General features: G+C 47.3%; 1 protein-coding gene across 5 annotated transcripts in view; it reads right to left on the bottom strand.

Moving 5' to 3' along the window:
* The window catches only part of cfap54 (cilia and flagella associated protein 54), a 443819-nt gene that overhangs the window by 159668 nt on the left and 259923 nt on the right, over positions 1–24228 (bottom strand). For all 5 annotated transcript variants that reach the window (XM_068004603.1, XM_068004606.1, XM_068004607.1 and 2 more), the window contains 3 exons: positions 22858–23058; positions 11429–11515; positions 10604–10723 (listed from right to left, as the gene is read on the bottom strand). In XM_068004603.1, the coding sequence (XP_067860704.1) occupies positions 10604–10723; positions 11429–11515; positions 22858–23058 (408 nt within the window). The remainder of the gene's footprint in view (positions 1–10603; positions 10724–11428; positions 11516–22857; positions 23059–24228) is intronic.

Here is a 24228-nt window from a genome sequence, read left to right on the forward strand (position 1 = left end):
GCTAAACAGTGGAAACAGCAGGCTATAGACTGAGCTAAGCGATCCCACAACCAACGGATCAGGACGAAGTTCTGCAGACTTGCCACATCCAGTAACGAGTGGCGGTGGACAATTAAGCAACGAACGGGTGAAGGAAGTTCCATGAACATCCCCAATCTCAATGATGCCAGAGTCCAGCACGTGAGTGCAAAACACAAGGCTGAAGTGTTTGCAAACACCTTCAGCCAGAAGTGCCGAGTGGATGATCCTCCTTCCGAGGTTCCCACCATCACAGATGCCAGTCTTCAGCTAATTCGATTCACTCCACATGATATCATGGAACGGCTGAGTGCACTGGATACAGCAAAAGCTACGGATCCTGACAAACAACCAGGCCGTAGTGCTGAAGACCTGTGACCCAGAACTAGCCGGGCCTCTAGAACCAAGCTGTTCCAGTACAGCTACAACACTGGCATCTACCCGAAAATGTGCAAAATTGCCCAGGTATGTCCTGTCCACCAAAAGCAGGACAAATCTAACCCAGCCAATTACCTTTCGATCAGTCTACTCTCAATCATCAGCAAAGTGATGGAAGGTGTCGTCAACAGTGCTATCAAGCGGCACTTACTCACCAATAACCTGCTCACCGATGCTCAGTTTGGGTTCAACCATGCTCAGTTTGAGTTATGTCAGGACCAATCAGCTCCAGACCGCATTACAGCTTTGGTCCAAACATGGACAAAAGAGCTGAATTCCAGAGGTGAGGTGAGAGTAACTACCCTTGACATCAAGGCAGCGTTTGACCGAGTGTGGCACCAAGGAGCCCTAGTAAAATTGAAGTCAATGGGAATCAGTGGCTGGAGTCATACCTAGCACAAAGGAAGATGGTAGTGGTTGTTGGAGGCCAATCATTTCAGCCCTAGGACATTGCTGCAGGAGTTCCTCAGGGCAGTGTCCGAGGCCCAACTATCTTTAGTTGCTTCATCAATGACCTTCCCTCCATCATAAGGTCAGATGTGGGGTTGTTTGCTGATGATTACAGAGTTTTCAGTTCCATTCATAATTCCTCAGATAATGAAGCAGTCCGTGCCCACATGCAGGAAGAACTGGACAACATCCAGGCTTGGGTTGATGAGTGGCAAGTAACATTCGCGCCAAAGAAGTTCCAGGCAATGACCATCCCCAACAAAAGAATCTAACCACCTCCCCTTTATTCAATGGCATTACCATCACCGAATCTCCCACCATCAACATCCTGGGGGCCACCATTGACCAGAAACTTAACTGGACCAGCCACATAAATGCCATGGCTACTGGAGCAGGTCAGAGGCTGGGTATTCTGTGGCGAGTGGCTCACCTCCTGACTCCCCAAAGTCTCTCCACCACTTATAAGGCACAAGTCAGTAGTGTGATGGAATACTCTGCACTTGCCTGGATAAGCGCAGCTGTAACAACACCCAAGAAGCTCGACTCCATCCAGGACAAAGCAGTCCGCTTGATCGGCAGCCCATCCACTACCTTAAACATCCAATCCCTCCACCACCACGCACCATGGCTGCAGTGTGTACTATCTACAGGAAGCACTGCAGCAACTTGCCAAGGCTTCTTCGACAGCACCTCTCAAACCCATGACCTCTACCACCCAGAAGTACGAGGGCAGAGGGTGTGTGAGAACACCATTGCCTACAGGTTTCCCTCCAAATCACAAAGCATCCTGACTTGGACATATAATCACCATTCCTTCATCGTTGTTAGGTCAAAATCCTGGAACTCCCTCCCTAACAGCATCATGGGAGCACCTTCACCACACAGACTGCAGTGGTTCAAGAAGGCGGCTCACCACCACATTCTCAAGGACACTTAGGGATGGGCAATAAATGCTGACCTTGCTGGCGATGCCCATATCCCAAGAATGAATTTTTTAAAAAGGTAGGCAGCAAGACATCACCAGCAAGTTTTTGCACTGGAAAGGGTGTACTCCATCTGGATAAAGCAAAAACCTTTTGATTATCCCATGCCTTGCTTTCAAAGCTACCTCAATGGATGAGGTTAATGACTGCAGAGAGGATGGGCAATCTGACCACGGCACTGTGGTACAGGAGGCCATTCAAGTGGGGGGAGTGAAAAGGAATGTGGTAGTGGTAGGGGATAATATAGTCAGGGGGATAGATATGTTCTCTGCAGCCGCGATCAGGAGTCCTAAAGGCTGTGTTGCCTGCCCAGCGCCAGGGTTAAGGACATCTCCTCGCGGCTAGAAAAGAACTTGGAGCAAGAGGGGGAGGATCCAGTTGTCGTGGTCCATGTAGGAACCAACGACATAGGTAAAACTAGGAATGAGGTTCTGCTGATGGAGTTTGAGATGCTAGGGACCAAATTAAAAAGCAGAACCTCAAAAGTAATAATCTCTGGATTATTATCTGAGTCATGCGCAAATTGGCATAGGGACAAACAGATTAGATGGTTAAATGCGTGGCTGAAAGAGTGGTGAGGGAAGCAGGGGTTTCAATTCATGCCGCCCTGGCACCAATACTGGGGAAGGAGGGAGCTGTTCCGTTGGGACGGACTCCAGTTAAACCAGGCTGGGACCAATGTTCTGGCGAATCGAATAACTAGGGTAGTAGATAGGTCTTTAACTAATAAGAGAGGGGGAAGGTTCAGGTAAGGGTAATTTTATCAGTCTAAAAAGAAAACTCAAGGCTATAGAGCAGAGTAGTGATTTGGATAAAAACAAGCAGAGTGTGTCAGGAAGAGATAGAGAGTTTAACAAAGGTGGTAGGGCATTAGTGACTGAGGTCACATAAGGGAAAAAAAATAAAAAGTTTAAATTAAAGGCGCTATATCTGAATGCACGAAGCATTCGTAGCAAGATAGATGAATTAATAGCACAGAGATAAATGGGTTTAATCTAGTAACCATTACTTAGATCTGGTTGCAGGGTGACCAATGTTGGGAACTAAGGGGAAAAAATTCGATAAGGGCCGTTTTCGGGCGGGGGTAGCGTGATGCGCGAGTACACCGCGCCCGATGGTCCCTACGCAGGCAGCATGTGAACTTTGTGCTGCCTGCTACTTACCATGATATCTCCGTGCAGCCAGTGCTACCCGTGCTGCTGAGAGGCTGCACGGAGAATGAGGAAGTTGGAAATGGGGCGTGCACAGCGCACGTCATCAGCAGCCTGCACCTCTTAAAGTTTGCAGGTGCACATTTCAAATGGCAGGTACACAGCTTACTTGGAGAAGGGAAAGATGGCCATGAGGATAGCAGGACAGGCATGAGAGAGGGCTCCACGCTTCTCCGATGATGCTCTGGAGGCCCTGGTGGAAGGGGTGGATGAAAGGAGGGCCAACTTGTACCCGCAGAGTGGCAGGAGACCCTTCAGGCTGCAGCTCCACAGGCATTAGCAAGCTGCGGCGCAGGAATTCATGCTAGGAGCATTGCACTACGCACGTGGGTGCAATGCCAAAAGAAGTTCAATGATTTGACACGTGTAGTCAAGGTGAGTGAATTCAAGTGTCAAGTGGTACATCCTATCAACTGCACCACTGCTCAATGCATCACACTCCACGTCACCCACGCAACAACAAACACTGCCCATCCATACGTAATGCTGTACTCAGCATGCTACATCTCACCCGCACATATTACCACACTTGCAGCCCACACAACCACCACTCACAGGTCGCACAAACTGGCAGCTATTCTACCATGACAGGCACATCCCCCACACACCTTGCAGGATACTTACTGACACACTGTCCTCTGTCTTGCAAGAGAAGGTGGCGCATAACAGCCGGCTGCAGGAGGGACCTGAGGGTGGATGGGCAGGCTTACTTGTCCTCTCCTCCCCTAGAGGAGACAGTGCTTAGGATCATTGGGCAGGCCGTCGCTGCAGCCGTCACAACATGCCGCGCTGGAGGTCCTGATGAATTGGGTCTCTGCATATCTAATGCTCCTTCTCCACTTCCACATCTCCCTCCTCTCATCATCTTTTCTGACTCACGTGCTGCTCATGCTGTCAGCACACATGTCTTACTTGCTCCTCACCCCACTTCACAACTCAATCTGTTTCCCTTTGTCATTGCAGATACCAAAGAACACATGGCGGCACCTTTCTAGGAGGAGGAGGAGGAGGAGGAGGGGACACTGAAGCCACACCGTCACTCGATCTGACACTTGTTTCCACCAGCTCAGACACTAACACTGCGCATCCTTTAGAGGTTAGGTTAGAGGAGGGATCTGCACATGGTGAGACACCGAGCACAAGTGCGCAGGAGCCAGGGCGGGGGGAACCTATACCACAGGTGCCAGCTCGTCGGAAGTCACTCACTAGTTCTGCTGCAGAGGAGTCAGATGAGGACACTGATGGGCCAGGCTACAGAAGACGGCTGATGGGTGTACACCACCAAATGCTTGGGGCACTGCAAAGCCTGCCAGAAAGCCTGCGCACAATGAGAAGGGGCATGGAGGAGTCCAGCTCCAACTTGGCACAGGGCTATGTGCAGAGCTTGGAGCCCATCCTTTCCAACATGGAATGGGTGGTCACCTCCATCAGCGCACCTGTGGAACCCACCATGATGCAGCATCTGATGACTGACGTCACAGCTTCCATTGCAGAACAAACATCTGCCATCCAAGGTCTGACTACTGCATTTGCAGCTCAGACGGCCGCCTTGGAAGCTCAGACTGCTGCTATCGTGGGTCTGGGGACCACTGTGGAACGGGGCTTCCAGGGCGTCACAGCACTCCAGCAATCCATTCTCCAGCTGATCACCAGGGTTGCTGAAACACCGCCCCGGGAGAGGGGCAGTGGCACCATGGCAGTCGGACCTGCTGTCCTCTCTCAGGACAACAGTCTTCCTGCTCCCACCCCTGCCACCCCGCCAGTGCCCCTGTTGTTGCCTATCAGCCAGCCAGGCCAGACTGCTGCAGCCCATGCATTGAGTATATTCAAGACAGAGATCAATAGATTTTTGGATTCTAAGGGAATCAAGTGATATGGGGATTGGGCGGGGAAGTAGATTTGAGGTCGTAGATCAACCAGGATCTTATTGAACGGCACAGCAGGCTGGAGGGCCGTATAGCCTACTCCTGCTCTTATTTCTTATGTTCTTAAAGCGCCATTATCGAACTCTGTGAGCCCTCTAATTTCGTCTCAGAGAGAGACTTGCAAACATTAAGCACCACATAAGATAGATAACAGCCCTCCACTGAAATAATACACAAACACACCAAGTTCCCAAATATTTACTTCAGTGCTGTCTCTTCATCATGCCCCACTACTACTTCTTATCACAGTGCTACCCTTTGTGCCTGAAACTCTTATCACACAGGGTCCTAACCTCTTACTCCCACGTGGTGCTCCCTCAATGTCAGGAAGTTCTGAGGATGGTGACTAGGACTGTACCGATGTAGTACCCAGGGTTGCCGATGTCCTTGCAGGACCTACTTCTGATGTCACGTCACCAGCGTGTCCAATGCCTGCTGGGCCCAGGATAGAAGCTCCCTAATGGGCTGGCATTGGAGGGGGCTTCATCGTTGCAGCCACATTGTCAATATCATAAGAAATATTCACATCTTTGACCACTCTTTGCAGTCCACTGGAGCTGGGCTAATGGTCTGTGTGAGAGCAGCCCAAATAGTCCCAATGTTGAAAGCCTGACCAAGGATACTGTTCAGGACATCTATGGAAGCAGTAGTTGCTGCCACTCCAGATTGAACAATTGCCCTTAGGACCTCCTCCTGATGCCTTGATACTGCAGAGGTCTCCTGGACTGCTACACTCACCACGGTGTTCTTCATGACATGCCACACTTCCTTCTTGGTATTGCAGATGTGGCTTGTGGCCTCCACTTATCCACCATCTGCAATACATAACAGGAGACTGCCTCCACTGAATGCACAGGAGATCTATAATCTTGAATCATAGATCTTTTAAAGACTGGTCTCTGCGATCCTCAGCCAAGAGCACTGATTTCTGCCCCTTCAGGGGAGACATGGCTGTTTGCTCATCATTCTCTCGTAGCTCCATCTGCTCACTGGTGTTGATATACCCTGTGTCTCACTATTTACCTCCTCCTGATTGGGTGTAGCTCAGCTGCTGCTTGAATAAGTAAGATGCCATGATGGAGCTGGTGAACCAGTTGCAGGAATGGGCACTGTGGAGCTGCTTGGCTGTTTGGTTGCTCTTCTGTTCCCTAAAGATCCAACACCTGTGAGGGATGCAAAGGACATTCATTTTAGGAGGGTTCTCTGTAATTTGCGAATCAGACTGAGCAATGATAGGAGGTCTTGCAAGTAATCAGTATGTCTGAAGAAAGCAAACTCTCACAGTACTACAAATGATCCAACCCATTACATAGAATTTATAGCACAGAAACAAGCCATTCAGCCCAACTGGTCTATACCGGTGTTACTGCTCCACACGAACCTCCTCCCTCCCTACTTTATCTAACCCTATCAGCATATCCTTCTATTCCTTTCTCCCTCATGTACTTACCTAGTTGCCCTTTAAATGCATCTATGCTATTCGTTTCAATTACTCCATTTGGTAGCAAGTTCCACATTCTAACCACTCTCGGTAAAGAAGTTTATCCTGAATCCCTTATTGGATTTATTAGTGACTATCTTATATTTGTGTCCTCTAGTTTTGGATTCCCCACACAACTGGAAACATCTTCCCAATGTCTACCCTATCAAATCCCTTCGTAATATTAAAGAATTCTATTGGGTTACCTAGAGAAAAGAGCCCAAACCTTTTCAATGTTTTCTGACAGTTATAACCTCTGACTTCTGGTATCATCCTAGTAAATCTTGTTTGCACCTTCTCCAGTGCCTTTTTATAATATGTAGACCAGAAATGTGCACAGTACTCTGTGTGGTCTAACCAAGGTTCTATACAAGTTTAACATAACTTTTCTGCTTTTCAATTCCATTCCTCTAGAAATGAACCCCAATGCATTGTTTGCATTTTTATGGCCTCGTTAATCTGCATTGCTACTTTTAGTGATTTGTGTATCTGTACTCCTAGATCCCTTTGCTCCTCTACCCCATTTAGACTCTTATTATCTAAGCAGTATGTGGCCTCCTTATTCCGCCTACCATATCGCACCACCTCACATTTATCTATATTGAAATTCATTTGCCATTTACATGCTCATTCTGCAAGTTAATTAATATCCTCTTGTATTTTCTCGCAGTCTTCTTCAGCATTAGCTATACCTCCCAATTTAGTGTCATCCGCAAATTTTGAAATTGTACTTCCGATTTCAGGGCCAAAGCGTTCATGTAAATGATGAACAACAGTGGTCCCAACATTGGTCCCTGTGGAACACCACTTCCCACCTTTTGCCAGTCTGAGTAACTACCCTTAACCCCGACTCTTCTGTTTTGCAACCAGCTTGCTATCCACTCTGCTACCTGTCCCGACTCCACATGCTCTGACCTTAGTCATGAGTCTACTCGGCAATACCTTATCGAAGGCCTTTTGAAAATCCAAGCATATTACATCTAATCCAAGTATATTACATTACTAACCTGAACCTGACAGCTCTCCTCCAACTGCTCCATCTCCCTCTGCCTCCCCGGTGAATGCCGAAGAGTTGTAGAGCTTCCTCCTCATGTCTACTCAGAAGCCTGATGGTTGGCGTTCCGTCACTGGTAGCATTTTTTTGCCTTTGCTTGTACACATGGTTCTCCTTTACAAAGAATACAAAGATTTCCACGGGCTACAGACTAATGGACAATTTAATTTCACCCAGATGATCCATTGTGATCCATTGCAAGCAACACAGCAGTCTCTTCACTTTTCACATAAACACCGCAGGAAATGCAATATGGGACAGTGAGTGGCAGGAGAGGGCTGCATGGTTGTGAAGTGCAAGGGGTGGACCGAGGTTTGGTGAGGGTATTCTGTGCTTAATAACCACCTATTTCTCAACTACATGCTTCCCCTTGGCGACATCATCCGAAAACACATCAGGTTCCACATATATGGTAACGACATCCAGCTCGACCCCTCCGCTGTCTCTGATTTGTCACGCTGCATGTCCGACTTCCAGTACTGGATGAGCAGAAATTGCCTCCAACAAAATATTGGGAAGACCGAAGCCATTGGTCCCCGCCACAAACACCATTCCCTAGCCACTGACTCCATCCCTCCCCCTGGCCACTGTCCGAGGCTAAACCAGTCCGTTTGCAACCTTGGCATCCTATCTGACCCTGAATTGAGCTTCCGACCCCATTTACACTCCATCACCAAGGCCACCTACTTTCACCTCTGTAACGTCGCCATCTCTCCCCCGCCCCCCCACCCCCGACTCAGCTTATCTGCTGCTGAAACCCTCATCCATGTCTTTGTTACCTCTAGGCTGGACTATTCCAATGCTCTCCTGGCCGGCCTCCCACCTTGCAACCTCCGTAAACCTGAACTCATCGAAAACTCTGCTGTCCGTATCCTGATTCGCACCAAGTCCTGTTCTCCCCTCACCCCTGTGCTCGCTGACCTACATTGGCTCCCGGTCCGGCAACTCCTCGATTTTAAAATTCTCATCCTTGTTTTCAAATCCCGCCTGGCCTCGGCCCTCCCTATCTCTGTAACTTCCTTCAGCCCTACAACCCGCCGAGATCTCTGCGCTCCTCCAATTCTAGCCTTTAGCACATCTCTGATTTGAATCGCTCCACCACTGGTGGCCATGCCTTCAGCTGCCTGGGATTCCCTCCCTAAACCTCTCCACCTCTCTACCTCCTTTAAAGCGCTCCTTAAAACCTACCTCGTTCTCATATCTCCTTATGTGGCTCGGTGTCAAATTTTGTTTGATAATTGCTCCTGCGAAGCACCTTAGGGCATTTTTCTATGTTAAAGGTGCTGTATAAATGCAACTTTGGCCTAACCAATGATTTGTTTTATGGAAACCGACAAAAAATGTTATCTCACACATTTTCTATGCTCCCAGCCTGCAGAGCAGTCAGTGACTGCTTGGAATCTAATTCCTCATAAGGACATAAGAAATAGGAGCAGGAGTAGGCCATACGGCCCCTCAAGCTGCTCCATCATTCAATCAGATCATGGCTGATCTTCAACCTCAACTCCACTTTCCCGCGCTATCCTCATATCTCTTGATTCCCTTAGTGTCCAAAAATCTATCGATCTCAGTCTTGAATATACGCAACGGCTCAGCATCCACAGCCCTCTGGGATAGAGAATTCCAAAGATTCACAACCTTCTGAGTGAAGAAATTTTTCCTCATCTCGGTCCTAAATGGCCGATCCCTTATCCTGAGACTATGACCCCTTAGTTCTAGACTCTCCAGCCTGAGGAAACAGCCTCTCAGCATCTATCCTGTCCAGTTCTCCTCCTCCTCCCTGTTTTTCTGCTATTGATAGGGCTCTTTCAATGGCAGTGCTTTGCAACATGTAGCAGTGTTATAACTTCACCATCTCTCAGTTTGGAATATGGTAAGGCCCTTCCTATGCATCCAAGCATCACAAATGTTGTTTCAAACACACTTGCATTTAACAAATCCATAATGGCTATCCTTGATTATCCTATGCATTTCTAAATGCTCACTAATTTTAACTCAAATTGTGGATTCTAAGAGTTCGTCCACAACTGACATTAGACTAAATGGTACATAGCTACCTTCTCTCCCTTCTTGAACAGAGGTGTTACATTGGCTACTCTCCAGTCCCACAGCACAATTTGAATAGTTAAGAAGGATTGAAAAATTGTGCCCAGAGCCTCTGCTATCTTCTCTCTGACTTCTTTCAACAACCTAGGGTGCAGCCATCAGGGCCTGGTGATTTATCCACGATTAATTCTGCTAACTTTTTTAGAACCAATTCCTTTTCTACAGAGTGCTCAATACCTAGAATGGGGTCTGGGTAGGGGAGTGCAGGCAAAAACTCTGGAGTCAGAGGCAGTTGGCTCCGCTGGGAAGGATCATTGGTTCCACTCGAAGGATGAGCTCATGGGCTAAATGGCCACAATTGTACTTCATATTCCATTGCAGTTTAATCAGGCCAAGTCAAGTGTGACACTGGAAAAAGGGAGCTGTGTTTGACAGCAGACCATGAATGATAGGGAGTCATGTCAGAAAAGAAATCAGGTTGAAAGCAACAGCGGGATCATCACCCACATCCCACTAAAAACAATCACACTGTTTCTCATGGTACTCTGCAGAGACATGGATATCATTTGACCTCTGCTCAAAATCTAATGAGAGATCTGACGAGGTGAAAATGTAACCCGTTTCAAATCTATTCTCCCATGAGGAGAACTCCAACTGTTTCTTTCCAACCAACTCCAGGATGCACACATTCCAAACATTAACAAGCCCTTAAGATGGTCATCCCCCACCTTATTTGCACCTCAGCGTATTACTCACAGGGGCAAAACACATACTGGTGAGAAGAATGCATTTCCCAGTAAATTTACAAACACTTTCAGCATTCCTTGTCAATTTATTGTTATTTTTTGTTTAGTTTTGTATCATACTTTACTCCTTGAGGAAAATTTACCCCACTGTTTGTCGCATTGTGCCCTCAGAAGGGGAGGTAAGAACATATTATACACATAATACAAAAAATGTTGAAAAAGAGTTACCTGAATGCAAATACTGTTACATACCTGGGACTCTGGAGGTTTGAAACCTCCCAAAAGTGTATGTGGGATCTTTTTACCATTAACCAAGACGCATTGTTCAGTAAAAGCTTCTGCAAAGAGGCCCAAGTCTGTCAAAACCCTCACCTGTTTAAATTTGTCAAAATAAAAATAAAATCACTGTAATCAATAAATAAATGATTGTACTGCTAAATCTAAGCAAATTCCCAATTCACAATGTTTAGGAAAGAGAAAAGGGCCTAAGTTTCCCAATCTTAATGCCAACGGTAATGGTAACCCATTAAATTTAATGGTCTACCATCAGTGATGACATCGGGAAACATAGGAAATCTTATCAAGTTAGGATTTTGAAATCTCTTAAAATCAATTAATGGACCAACTATTAAAAAAATGCATTTCGATGTTTCATATATGTTAGTTGTGACTATTTACTGCAGCAATAAATGAAGAACGTGTTTGAAAAATAATATTTGTTCTGTCACTCTCCTGGTAACTAAGAAATTAGTAAAACTATGAGATGTACACTGAGAAAAGAAACAACCTTTTTTTCAGTAAGTTGTTATATTTTCACTCATTAATACTTTATCCCTGTGCAGTAAGAATTATAGGAATGCATATAACAGCTCTTGTACAGTCCAATCACTTGAAGATGCATGTAGCAACTTCATGGAGCTTTCGACTGTTCAGTTATTCTGCACTTCATTTGGTTATTTTAATCTGAATGGAACAATTGGAAAGTAGCATTGGTCTATGTTTCAATGATGGATCTACATTTACATGGTTTAAAGAAAATCACACAAAACCCATACCCCAGTAGCGATGTTTTGTTACCTTCAGTATTCTTGCTTCAACACTCTTCCGTGGGTCACGACAGATTGCACTGACAAAGTATTGGTAGAGTGTGAACAAAGGTAGAGCCTACCATGCAAAATGGAGATATGTTATTAAAACAAACTTTTTAAACTGAACCAGTGGTAAGCTCTGTATTATGCAAGGCATCCTGCTGTAAAAAGCTGCTTGCTGAGCATCAAACTCATTATCTATCTCCTCTCTGTGACAGGAGTCAGCATTCCTGATTTGAGACTGTCTGTTGTGTCTCCCACTTATTTTGTTCACTTACATTTAGAGACTTACTTACCTTCCAGCTTCAGATCTGACAAACCCAAAGCATTTACCTGCCCCTTTTTCTTTATAGGTGTTAATTGACCTGCTGCGTATTTCCGGCATTTTCTCTTTTTATTTCAAGATATCCAGCATTTATGAATTCATAGTATCATAGTATGTTTCAACACAAGAGGCCATTCGACCCATCATGCCTGTGCCGGCTCTTTGAAAGAGCTATCCAATTAGTCCTATTCCCCTGTTCTTTCCCAATAGCCCTGTAATTTTTCTCCCTTCAAGTATTTATCCAATTTCCTTTTGAAAGTTATTATTGGATCTGCCTCCTCCATCCTTTCAGGCAGTGCATTCCAGGTCATAACAACTCTCTGCGTCAAAAAATGTTTCCTCATGTCGCCTCTGGTTCTTTTGCTAATCACCTTAAATCTGTGCCCTCTGGTTACCGACCCTCCTGCCACTGGAAAGAGTTTCTCCTTATTTATTCTATCAAAACCCTTCATGATTTAGAACACCTCTATCAATCTCCCCTTAACCTTCTCTGCTCTAAGAAGGAGAGATCTCTTCTGCACCAACTCTAAGGCCTTGACATCTTTCCTAAAGTGTGGTGCCCAGAATTGAACACAATACTCCAGCTGAGGCCTAACTAGTGTTTTATAAAGGTTTAGTGCAACTTCCTTGCTTTTGTACTCTATGCCTCTATTAATAAAGCCCAGGATCCCATAAGCTTTTTTAACAGCCTTCTCAACTTGTCCTGCTACCTTCAAAGATTTGTGTACACACATCCCCAGGTCTCTCTGTTCCTGCACCCCCTTTAAAATTGTACCATTTAGTTTATAATGGCTCTCCTCATTCTTCCTACCAAAATGTATCACTTCACACTTCTCTGCCTTGAATTTCAACGACCATATGTCTGCCCATGTCCTCCTGAAGTCTGTTATTATCCTCCACATTGTTTGCTACATTCCTGAGTTTTGTGTCATCTGCAAACTTTGAAATTATACCCTGTATACCCAAGTCCAATATATATCAAAAAGAGCAATGGTCTTATACCGACCACTGGGGAACACCACTGTATACTTCCCTCCAGTCTGAAAGTCTGAAAAACAACCACTACTCTCTGCTTTCTGTCCCTTAGCCAATTTTGTATCCATGCTGCCACTGTCCCTTTAATCGCATGAGATTCAGTTTTGCTAATAAGTCTACTTTTCAAGTGCCAATTAATTTTGTCCTGGATTATTGGGCTCGATTTTCCTAGGAAATTGCGGGTGCGTTGGGGGCGGGCTCCAAAAATCGGGGAAATCCCGCTCGGGTTCAGAGCCCAGCTCCAACCCGCAGACTTCCGGGTTCCCCACTGACACGTCTGGGTGCACGCGCGGCTCCCAGATGCCCAAATCCCACCGGCAATCAAAGTCGGCGGGATCATACTTTACACAGATGTTGAGATAGTTTAAGTAGTTGAACTACTTAACTTTCTCCACATTTTGGCAGGGGTGCAATTTTGAAGCATCCTCAGCGTGTTTCCTGTGCTGTGGGAAATACTCCATGTTGCAACAGACATGTTTCAGCCAGCGAGACATTCAAATGCTTATTTGACAGATGGGGAGAAAAGGTCACTTATTGCAGCAGGGCACTCTGTTCTTTCAGACAAAGTTTTGGCTGCAAGATCTTCGTATTTTCACTGAAAATTCTTGCTTTCCACTCAAAATTCTCTGTTCAAACATAATTAATTACTTTGCGGACCCCCTCAAACTCACACCGTCAGGATTGGAGCGCAATGGCTGCATTCACCACCTCGTCCGAGGAAGAGCAACATCGCCAGGCACAGCATCCACCTTCACCACTTGGAGCTCCACAACACAATGCTGCGGCACAGGCACCTGCACAAGAGCACAGAGGGCAACAACAGGGAGAGCAACGTCGCAGGAGGCACTACCCTCGCCACAGGGTCTACAGACCGAGGCTCAGCTTCCTGGACCTCTGTGAGGAGCAGTGCATTCGGAGGCTCAGAGTCAGTCGCCAGGTAGTCGCAGACATCTGCAGCCTCCTTCACGCCAAGCTGTTCCCGGCTGGGCTGAGCAGCATCTCCTTACCTGTCGCTGCCAAAGTGACCACTGCCCTCAACTTCTTTGCCTCAGGATCATTCCAGGGTGCCACCGGGGACATCACTGGGGTCCCTCAGTCGTCTGCACACAAGTGCATAAGGCAGGTCACCGACGGCTGGTTTCCCAGAACCTCACACTACGTCAACATCCCTATGGACGACCTCAGCCCAATGGAGAGGGCAGTGGGATTTCTCGCTGTGTCTGGCTTCCCACGGGTCCAGGGTGCAATCGATTGCACACATATAGCAATACGAACACCTCCACACGAGTCAGGACTGTTCATCAATAGGAAGGGGTATCACTCCATCAACACTCATCTTGTTTGTGACCACCGCAAAAGATTCCTTCACGTGTGCGATACCCTGGCAGCTGCCACGATTTCTGCATCCTCCAGGAATCCAACATCCCGCCCCTCTTCCATGCACCAAACACCCTTAAAGGCTGGCTCCTCAGGGACAAGGGATACCCTCCTGCACACGTGGCTCATGACACCTCTGAGGAACCCCATCACCGAGCAACAGCGTCAATATAATGACAGCCACATCGCCACCAGGTCTACAATTGAGCATGCTATAGGGCTGTTCAAGATGGCTTCAGGTGCTTTGATCGTTGTGGGCGAGCACTTCAATACGCACTAGACAGAGTGGGATGCATTATTGTAGTGTATTGTGCCCTGCACAACAAGCACAATAGAGAGGGGTGCCGCTTGAGGAGCCCCCATCCACATCTGCCACCCACATTGAGGAGGAGGATGAGGCGGAGGAGGAGGAGGAGAAGGAACAGGAGCAGGAGCAACCCATGGGCAGAACAGCGGCTCACCTGGCTGCTCGTGAGGCCAGGGAGTCACCGATATGTGAACGGTTCTCCTAACATCAGACAGTCTGAAGAGTCCAGTCCTCGCACCACTTGGATAGAGCAGCGCCCACACCAGCCCCCTCCCCCCCACCCCTCCCTGCATAAAACAGTCCTGCAACTACACAAATACCCACTGTAGAGTGACCCAATGGTGAACCTCATGAAAGGGCCTTATTAGAAAAGCCAGTCAAGAATGGCCAAAATGTGGCAGTAGTGGTGACAATATAATATTTAATGTAAGTTTAACAAAAAGCTAATATAAATAAAAAACATAACCAACCATCAATCAACCTTGTGCACACCCTTCATGCTTACAAAACTTTGCCTTTCTCTTCCGACTACTTCTACGACGTGCATCCCCTGTGGCTGCAGCAGAGACGGTGGCAGGTTGCTCTTGTTCATGCCCTGACCGGTTAGATACTTTGGGCCTACACCCTCTGGGTTTGGTGCCCGTGAGGGCCCCTCCAAAGACTGCTCCACCTGCACCTGTGCAGACTCGGCCACCTGGAAAGGAGGCAGCATTGTGGGGACTGGTTGAGAGGGGGGGCAACGGGTGAGAAGTGGGAGTGGCATCCCCATTTCCATGTCCCTTTCGCCATCATCCCTCTCCTGGGCCAGGCCCTCATCACTCCCACCACTCTGCTGGACAACAGTTTGGAGGACATGTGTGAAGCCTTGTAAGGTCAGTGCTAGTGTATCTGCCTGCATGCTTAAGGCGGCAGAGGGTTAGTCACTGTGAGTCCAAACAGCCGTTGTCAGGGCCTGAATGGACTCATTTGTAAGTCGTGCTTGAAGCTCAATGGAGGCTAGCCTTCTCTCCATCGCAGCCATTCCCACACCTACCCATGACAGTATCTCAGAGTTGTTCATGTCCCTGTGACACTATCACAGAGATTCCTTCACGTCCCTGTGACACTATCTCAGAGAATTGCTCACGTCCTTGTGACACTATCGCAGAGATTCCCTCCGGTGCCTGTGCCACCATTCCACTCATGAGGAGTTGGACTCCTCCATCCTCTGCGCGATTGTAGAGAGTGCGCGTGGCACCTGTTCCAGCACCTCGCAAATGTGCTGCTGTCCCTCAATCATTCTCTTTTTAAAGGATGGCCCTCAGGGTTCAGCATCTGCGTCCAGCTGAGCAGAGCCTGGAGAGGAGTGCTCCCACTGACGCGGTCTCTCCGCAGATGCCCCTGCCACCAGTGTCTGCTCGTGCTCATGTGTGTGGTAACTCACCAGGTGCCAACCCAACTAACTGCGGACGGGGACCCACCGAGGTATGAGTATCTGCGCTGGTGGATGGCTTGCTAAGATGTGACGGTGCACCCTCAGAGTCTGGCAGGTCCTCTGAGGAATTGTCCTCTGCCGTCACAGCGGTCGCTGAAGGTCCTATAAGAGAACAGAAGGCAATATTAAGCATCATCACAGATGTGTCATGTTGCGATGAGCATACTGAGGTGCTGAAGATGGCAAAGCATGTTAACATCAATTCATATTGTGTATGCCGAATGTTAAAGTTATGACACCAGATGTTTGTCGGGTGCCAGTCTCGGCGTCTCCAACAGACAGGCATTCGAGGGTTTGGCTGAACCTCCTGCTCCGCGTCTGTGAGGATGATGATTTGTTGCGGCCCCCCTCCGGTCCTCGCCCTCTCTCGTGCATTCTAAGCTCTCTTCTGCTATAAGGTGAGAAAGTACAGACGCGTGAGTGAGTGATGGCGACATGGCCAACCGATGAATGCATTGGTTTGGGTGTGGCTGACCGTGAAAGAGATGCATCAGAGGGTGAGTATGAGACAGAGCCATGACATTGTATGAGGATTGGGTTGAGTGGTAGTGGTGGGGTTACTAATGGGGAGGTGAGGAAATGCTGAGGAAGTGCAGGTAAGATGAGGATGAGCCGTAAGTGGGTGTGAGGAGTGAGGTGCTAGAGTAATGTTGGCAGTGCAGAATGAGTTAGGGGGTGGGGGCGGTGATGTGGAAGACGGAATGTAGGAGAATCAGTAAGTGTACTCACTTTGGCTGACTTAGTTAGGTCACTGATGCGCTTCCTGCACTGGATCCAGGTGCGGGAGATGTTGCTGCTGCTGGTGACCTCCTCTGCCACCTCGAGCCAGGCCTTCTTGGTGGCAGAGGCAGGCCACTTCCTCCCGTCCGCCGGGTAAAACACATCCCTCCTCCTCCTCACCCCATCCAGTACGACCTGGATTGAGGTATTGTTGAATCTTGGAGCAGCCTAGCTCCTGTGCTGCTCCATTGTGGTGTGAGGATGTTTGCTCCAGGAGAAACCATTGGAGGACTGCCCCTTTAAATACAGCTCCTCCAGCTGACAGCCTGTGAAGCAGGTGCACAGTCCGCCCGCTGCACAGCTTTCGGACGGCAAACCCAGAAGCTACAATGGCAGCATCCTCTTCTCTACTGAAGATGGATGTGAAGTATTCGTTTAGTACCTCAGCCATGCCGTCTGCCTCCATAAGAAGATCTTTTTTGTCCCTAATTAGTCCCACCGTTCCTTTGACTCCCCTTTTACTATTTATATGTTTATAAAAAACTTTTGGTTTCCCTTTTATGTTAGCCATTAATCTATTCTCACACTCCCTCGGGTTACCCACGCACCCAATTATTCCCCCTGCTGCCACCCACTTCCACTCTAATATTGGGGCCATTGTCTCTAAAAGTTTTCCCACCACCGACGTTAGGCTGACTGGCCTGTAATTGCCAGGTTTATCCGTCTCCCCTTTTTTGAACAGGGTTGTAACATTTGCAATCCTCCAGTCCTCTGGCACCGTCCCCATATCTAAAGAGGATTGGAAGATTGTGGCCAGAGCCTCCGCAATTTCTATCCTTATTTCCCTCAGTAACCGAGGATGCATCCCATCTGGACTGGGTGACTTTTCTACTTTGAGTACTGACAATCCTTTAAGTACCTCCTCTTCATCTATTTTTATCCCATCCAATATCGCCACTATCTCCTCCTTTACTGCTACAATGGCAGCATCCTCTTCTCTAGTGAAGACCGAAAGTATTCATTTAGTACCTCAGCCATGCCATCTGCCTCCACAAGATCATCTTTTTTGTCCCTAATCAGTCCCATCCTTCCTTTGACTACCCTTTTACCATTTATATGTTTATAAAAAACTTTTGGGTTCCCTTTTAGTTAGCCGCTAATCTATTCTCACACTTCCTCATTGCCCCTCTTATTCCCTTTTTTAGATCTCCTCTGTGCTTTCTGTATTTAGCCTGGTTCTCTACTGTGTTATGAACTTTACACTTGTCATAAGCCTCCTTTCTCTGTTTCATTTTAATCTCTCTATCTTTAGTCATCCAGGGAGCTCTAGCTTTGGATGCCCTTCCTTTCTCCCTCATGTTTACTCTGTACCCGAACCATCTCCTCCTTGAAGGCCTCCCATTGTTCAATTACTGTTTTCCCTACCAATTTTTGATTCCAATCCACCTGGGTCAGGTCCCTTTTTAACTCACTGAAATTAGCCCTCTTCCAGTTAAGTATGTTTATGCTTGATTGTTCCTTTTCTTGGTATTACACAGCAATTATTTCAAATGTATAAACTCTGTGGCCAGAAAATCATATACAATGAATCAGTAATCATATTTACAGCCTAGCTTTTCATGTATTTTACTTCCATCCCCCACTGTAGGTCAATGACTTCATTCTCCAGACTGACTGTTCCCTAACCTATTTTAGTGTTGCTCCAAAACTGCTTGGAGATGGATAGCAATGACACATTCACATATAATATTTTCCCCTGCTCTTCTGCCAATTTTCTCTCCTGGAGGCACTGAATCTTTGTTAGGGTATGGTTCCACCAGCTCTGCTTGCTCCATGTATTGCACTTAGGTGGTAAAGGATTTTGGACTTTTGTTTTAAAGAAGGCTAAAATAATAGACTTGGAATGAAACCTTCGCTTTCTTGGTAGATAACACAGCTGTCAGCTTGACCGAAGTCAAGATGGATATTGTCCAGGATGCTGACAGAGAGAAATATATTTGTTAGTCAGACAAAATAGAGGCTTCGTAAGATTATACCTGAAATAACTGATAAGAAGAAATAACGCGGACAGTTATAGAGATACAGAAGCAAGTACTGCAAACTGATCAGAGATTCTTTGATGTTTGATAATTAAACAGAAGATTTTGGAGCAGAACAGATAAAACAACTCATTCTACAAGGGTTTTCAGGAGAACCGCAGACGACATTAGAACAAATCCTTGTAGGAAAGGAGCTTTCGTTTTCTCCCTAAGACAAAGAAACTGATCAATTTTTTGTCCTGAGTTGTACACACTAGAAAAAAGGTTGTATGAAAAGTTACTGCTTTCTTTCTGGTACAAACTGTTGCATTGTATGTCAAATTAAATTTGTTAAAGTTAGAAAATAACTACAGTGCCTTGCTTGATTTCTTAGCCGTTTGTTTTCTGAACAAGAGTGAAATGTAATCTTACAGTAGCCATTCTTTATGTGTGAGCCCAGACTGCGCTTGTCAGTAGGTTACTCAGTCACAAGGGGTATCACAATATAGCTTGAACCTGTGCTCACCTGTCATTCATTCATATGTACTTGCAGAAGGGGTCACTCGACAGCGAACAGTGAGAACCCTGACTGATTTTCCTCTTCCAAACTTAGGGCTGCTCAAATCAGTTGTAGCAGCATACCTGCTGCTTGACTGAGGGCAGATAACTCAGCATGGAATGTGGATCAAAGCTAAGACCTTCCTGGGCTCGTTCTGGAGTTTTTGTGCGTAATTTGACCTCTGTTTTTTCCTTCCCTCCGTGCAGAGAAACACTGATGCTACACCTCCCAGCTTCTACCGCAGCACTGCCAAATTAACTCCCTCCCCACCCATGTGAGAAATCACAGGTCATATATTTCCATCGAGCCACTCGGCGGTAAAATACATCGCAGCACAAGCCTTTATTGCCTCCTGCAAAATATTACTGTTTTTGCAAAACTGTTGTTCACTGAAAGAATTTTCCTCTATCTAAGCACAAAATGCCATTGGAACACTGACAGAATCAATCAATCAATTCATACATTACTTAAGTTTTTTTTAAATTCTTAACTACATTAACCATATTTTCTTTCTTTCTAATTCAGTTATCAATTGGTGCATAAGGCAGACATTGGAGCCCCAGGTGCAGTGCTCCACCCAAAATCTCCAACACTGATCTCAGCTGCATCAAGGTAAATCAGGAAGTCATGATTTGGTTTCACCAGCCTTGGGTTTTTATAGCCTGAAAAAATAGCAGGACATGAAGACTTAGAGAGATAGAGAGTTTTGAGCCTTGGGAAAAATTAACTGGAGTAGGGAACTTTGCACTAAGTTCTGATCTGAACAGAGTGAAGAAACAGTAAGGGGAAGAGTGTCTAGCAGAGTACATGGACAGCTCAAGAGTTTAGGAGACACGAGAGGAAAGTTCAGAGGAGAACTGAGCATAGCAGTATCCATAAAGTAGACAGAGAGAGCGAGACAAGAAATGAAGAGATTGGAGGTTAGGGGTGAGAAAGGAGTTGCCTACTATGCAATAAGCTTTCCTTGTATCAAGTCCTGGTGTGTGAAAGTAGTGCTAGAAGAGCTTCCCCAGATAGAGGAGCAATATTCAATTCTTTCCAGATTTGGGCATAATAGAGAATTAAGAATTGTTGAAGGTGAATGTTGCATTTGGCATGGAAGAGGAAACCTCCACCTGTAGCAATGAAGGAGAGATCAGAGAAGATAGTGAGGCTATGAATGTCAACAGATGAAGAGAGATGAATGGCAGAGCCATCAAAGGTAGTTGGGCTTGTAAAAGGCTTGAAGAAACTGTGGGCTCGTTGTTACCAGGGCTGCGGTTTCGTGGCGGGGGGGCTATTGGGCGCGTGGGTAACGCGCCCGGTGAAATTAGTCTGCCCCCCGCGCGATCGCAGCCTAATTGCATCCACTTACCTGCTCTTCCGGAATCCCCACTGCTGATCTGCGCATCGGGCGGACTGCGCATGCGCAGTAAGATCTGTCAGCTGGAGGAGCTCTATTTAAAGGGGCAGTCCTCCACTGATAGATGCTGCAACAAACAGAAAAAATTACAGCATCGAGCAGCCCAGGGGGAAGGCTGCTCCCAGTTTAATGATGCCTCACTCCAGGTATCATTAGATGGGGCGAGGAGGAGGGGCAGGACAGAGATCTTCCCCCCGGCGGGCGGGAGGAAGCGGCCTGCCTCTGCCACCAGGAAGGCCTGGCTCGAGGTGGCAGAGGAGGTCATCTGCACCACCAACATATCACGCACCTGCATACAGTGCAGGAGGTGCTCTAATGACCTAAGTAGGTCAGCTAAAGTGAGTACACTTACTCTTTCCCCTACACTCCATCTGCCACATCACCGCCCCCACCGCACATCTCCTTCTGCACTGCCAACACTACTCTGTCACATCACCCCTCACACCCACTCAAACCTCATCCTCATCTTACCTGCACTTACTCACGTCTCCAGTACTCACCCCGCCACTACCACGCAACCCAATCCTCATACAATCTCATGGCTCTATCCCATACTCACCCTCTCGTGCATCTCTCTCACGGCCAGCCTCACTCAACCTGCCACCACCTGTGCTGCAGCCACAGGGCATGCATCACATATGTGCAGTAGGTAGCGTAAGGCAATCGTGTCGTGAGCATGAAGGGGATGCACAAGGGTGTTTGAGGGATTGTCATGGTTCTTACTTCTATTGAATTAAAGAACAACTCACATCACACATTATATTGGCACCACTACTGCCATGTCTTCGCGAATCCTGTCCGGTTTGTGCAATAATGCCCGCTCCTGGGTATCCCTATGAGGACCCACCACTGATGCCACCCAGTGTGTCACTGCAGAGTGGGTGTAGGTGTATTTGCAGGGTTCTTCTGCGCAGACGACTGAGAGACATCTGGGATGTCACCGGTTGCAGCCTGGAAGGCTGTGGAGCAGAAGTTCGGGAGGGCAGTGGTGACTTTGACAGCGACAGGTAGGAAGATGGTGCACGGGCCAGCCAGGAGCAGCTCAGCATGAAAGAGGCTGCAGATGTCCACGGCTACATGTCGAGTGACTCTGAGCCTCCATGTGCACTGCTGCTCAGAGAGGTCCAGGAGGTTGAGCCTCGGTCTGTGGAACGTGTGGCGAGGGTAATGCCCTCCCTCCTGCTGTACAGGTGGATGTGTCACAGCACTCTGTTGTGGAGCTCCACGTGTCAGAGGTGGACGGCGTGGATGGCGAGGCTGGTGATGCCGTTCGCCCTCCGAGGAGGTCATGACTGCAGCTATGGCGGCCCCCATCCGCAAGATGTACATCTGAGGGGGTCCGCAAGGTAGGTACATGTCTCCGGACCCCGGGGTAAGTGTGCAGGTTGGTGACTTCGACCATCAGGAGGAGGGTGGTGGAGGCCAAACTTTGTCCCAAGTGACAGAGCGGCCTCCTGCAATGGCTGAGGGTCTCCCCCCCCCACCTGTCAAATGGACCTTTGCAGCTGCCACAGGCTGACGGCTGCAACACGTCCATTTCAACTGGGACTGTTTCCCCCAGTGTGTGGAACAGTCCCATGTTTATCCAAAATCACACACAGTCCCTTAATCAGGTAAGTTAATGACCTGAACAACCAAAGTAAATACACTCAAGTGGCATCCCGCTGGCTTTAATTGCCTGCGGGATTCCCACCAGCGGGGGCTGTGCACGCACCCCCGCACGTCAGCGCGGAACCCGGACGTGGCCGGGATCAAGGCGCGATCTGGTCCCGCTCCGGGATTTCGGGATTTTCGGGGCCCCCCCGCCGAGAACGCACCCGGTAGCGGGTGCTAAAATCGGGCCCCATCTGCCAGCTGGTTAAAGAGATATATTATTTGGTACTTGGAGTGCATATTTGGAAATGCTGCAGAGGTAGAGCAGAGCGAAAAAAGGAAGAGTTCTATTAAGTTTCCACAATTATTGACACTTTTTCTTGACATCAGAATTGTACAACTTGCAGCAAAGTACTAAGATGTTAAAAGGCAAAGAGATGACAAGTGCTTTTTTTAAATTACAATGCATACATTAACATAGCACGTTCTATCTTTCATCTATAGTGTCTCATAGTCTAAATCAACAAAAACTTCAGCCACAATCAAAAACATAATATTTGTCTTTTGAGCTCTGCATATTATGAATCTGTAGTTTAAGATTTGCTTACCAGTAGGTTTTGCTTAGCACTGTGTAGCTCATGAAGCAGGAAGTTTAGACTTGCCACCACTGTGCGTATATCAGCTCTGAATCGGTCGGAGAAAAGATCAATCCCAGGAATGAGTTCAGTAACCTCACAGCCATTTCCTATTTCGTATGATGCATACTCACGATCAGATCTCGGGTGTGGAAATGTGGCTCTGAATAGGCCCTGAGGCAAGGGACAAAAAGTGAAAATGTTAGACTGACCTTTTATTTTTATATTTTACGATGCTTATGGTTTGTATTCAACCTTTGTAAACAAAGTTTTGTCTGCATCACAGAACCATCCATTGCATAGCACTAATTGCCAATCTCACTCAAACAAGCCACAAGAATAAGTGATGCAGGAAATGGAAATGTCACACTGGTGGTTTGAGGTGTTCTTATGAGGTTGGGGTCATTGCTCTGCGCCTTCCAAGCTGGCATAGCTGAGACTGAGAATTCAGCTTACTGCATAGGTGCTGACCTACATTTATTGGGATAACTTCAGTGCACATCTTCGTGTTGATAGGGTTTAAACATGGAACAAATGTTCCATAAGTATGTTATTTGATGACCACAAGAAATAGCCAAATGTAACCCGGCCAATTACCACCCCATCAGCCTACTCTCAATCATCAGCAAAGTGATGGAAGGAGTCATTAACAGTGCTATCAAGCGGCACTTACTCACCAATAACCTGCTCACCGATGCTCAGTTTGTGTACCGTCAGGACCGCTCAGCTCCAGGCCTCATTACAGCCTTGATCCAAATATGGACAAAACATCTGAATTCCAGTGGCGAGGTGAGCGTGACTGCCCTTGACATCAAGGCAGCTTTCAACTGAGTGTCGGACCAAGGAGCCCTAGTGAAACTGAAGTCAATGGGGATCAGGTGGAAAACTCTCCAGTGGCTGGAGTCATACCAAGCACAAGGGAAGATGGTTGTGGTTGTTGGAGGCCAATCATCTCAGCCCCAGGACATTGCTGCAGGAGTTCCTCAGGGCAGTGTCCTGGGCCCAACTATCTTCAGCTGCTTCATCAATGACCTTCCCTCCATCATAAGGTCAGAAGTGGGGCTATTCGCTGATATTCCACAGTGTTCTGCTCCATTTGCAAAATGAGGTCCATGCCCTCATGCAGCAAGACCTGGACAAAATCCAGGCTTGGGCTGATAACTGGCAAGTAACATTCATGCCACACAAGTGCCAGGCAATGACCGTCTCCAACAAGAGTCTAACCACCTCCCATTGACGCTCAATAGCATTACCATCATCAAATCCCCCACCATCAACATCCTGGGGTCACCACTGACCAGAAACTGAACTGACCAACCATGTAAATGCCATGGTTACTATAGC

The sequence above is a fragment of the Heptranchias perlo genome, chromosome 24 (genome assembly GCF_035084215.1).
Source record: "Heptranchias perlo isolate sHepPer1 chromosome 24, sHepPer1.hap1, whole genome shotgun sequence".
In the NCBI taxonomy this organism is placed as follows: domain Eukaryota; kingdom Metazoa; phylum Chordata; class Chondrichthyes; order Hexanchiformes; family Hexanchidae; genus Heptranchias; species Heptranchias perlo.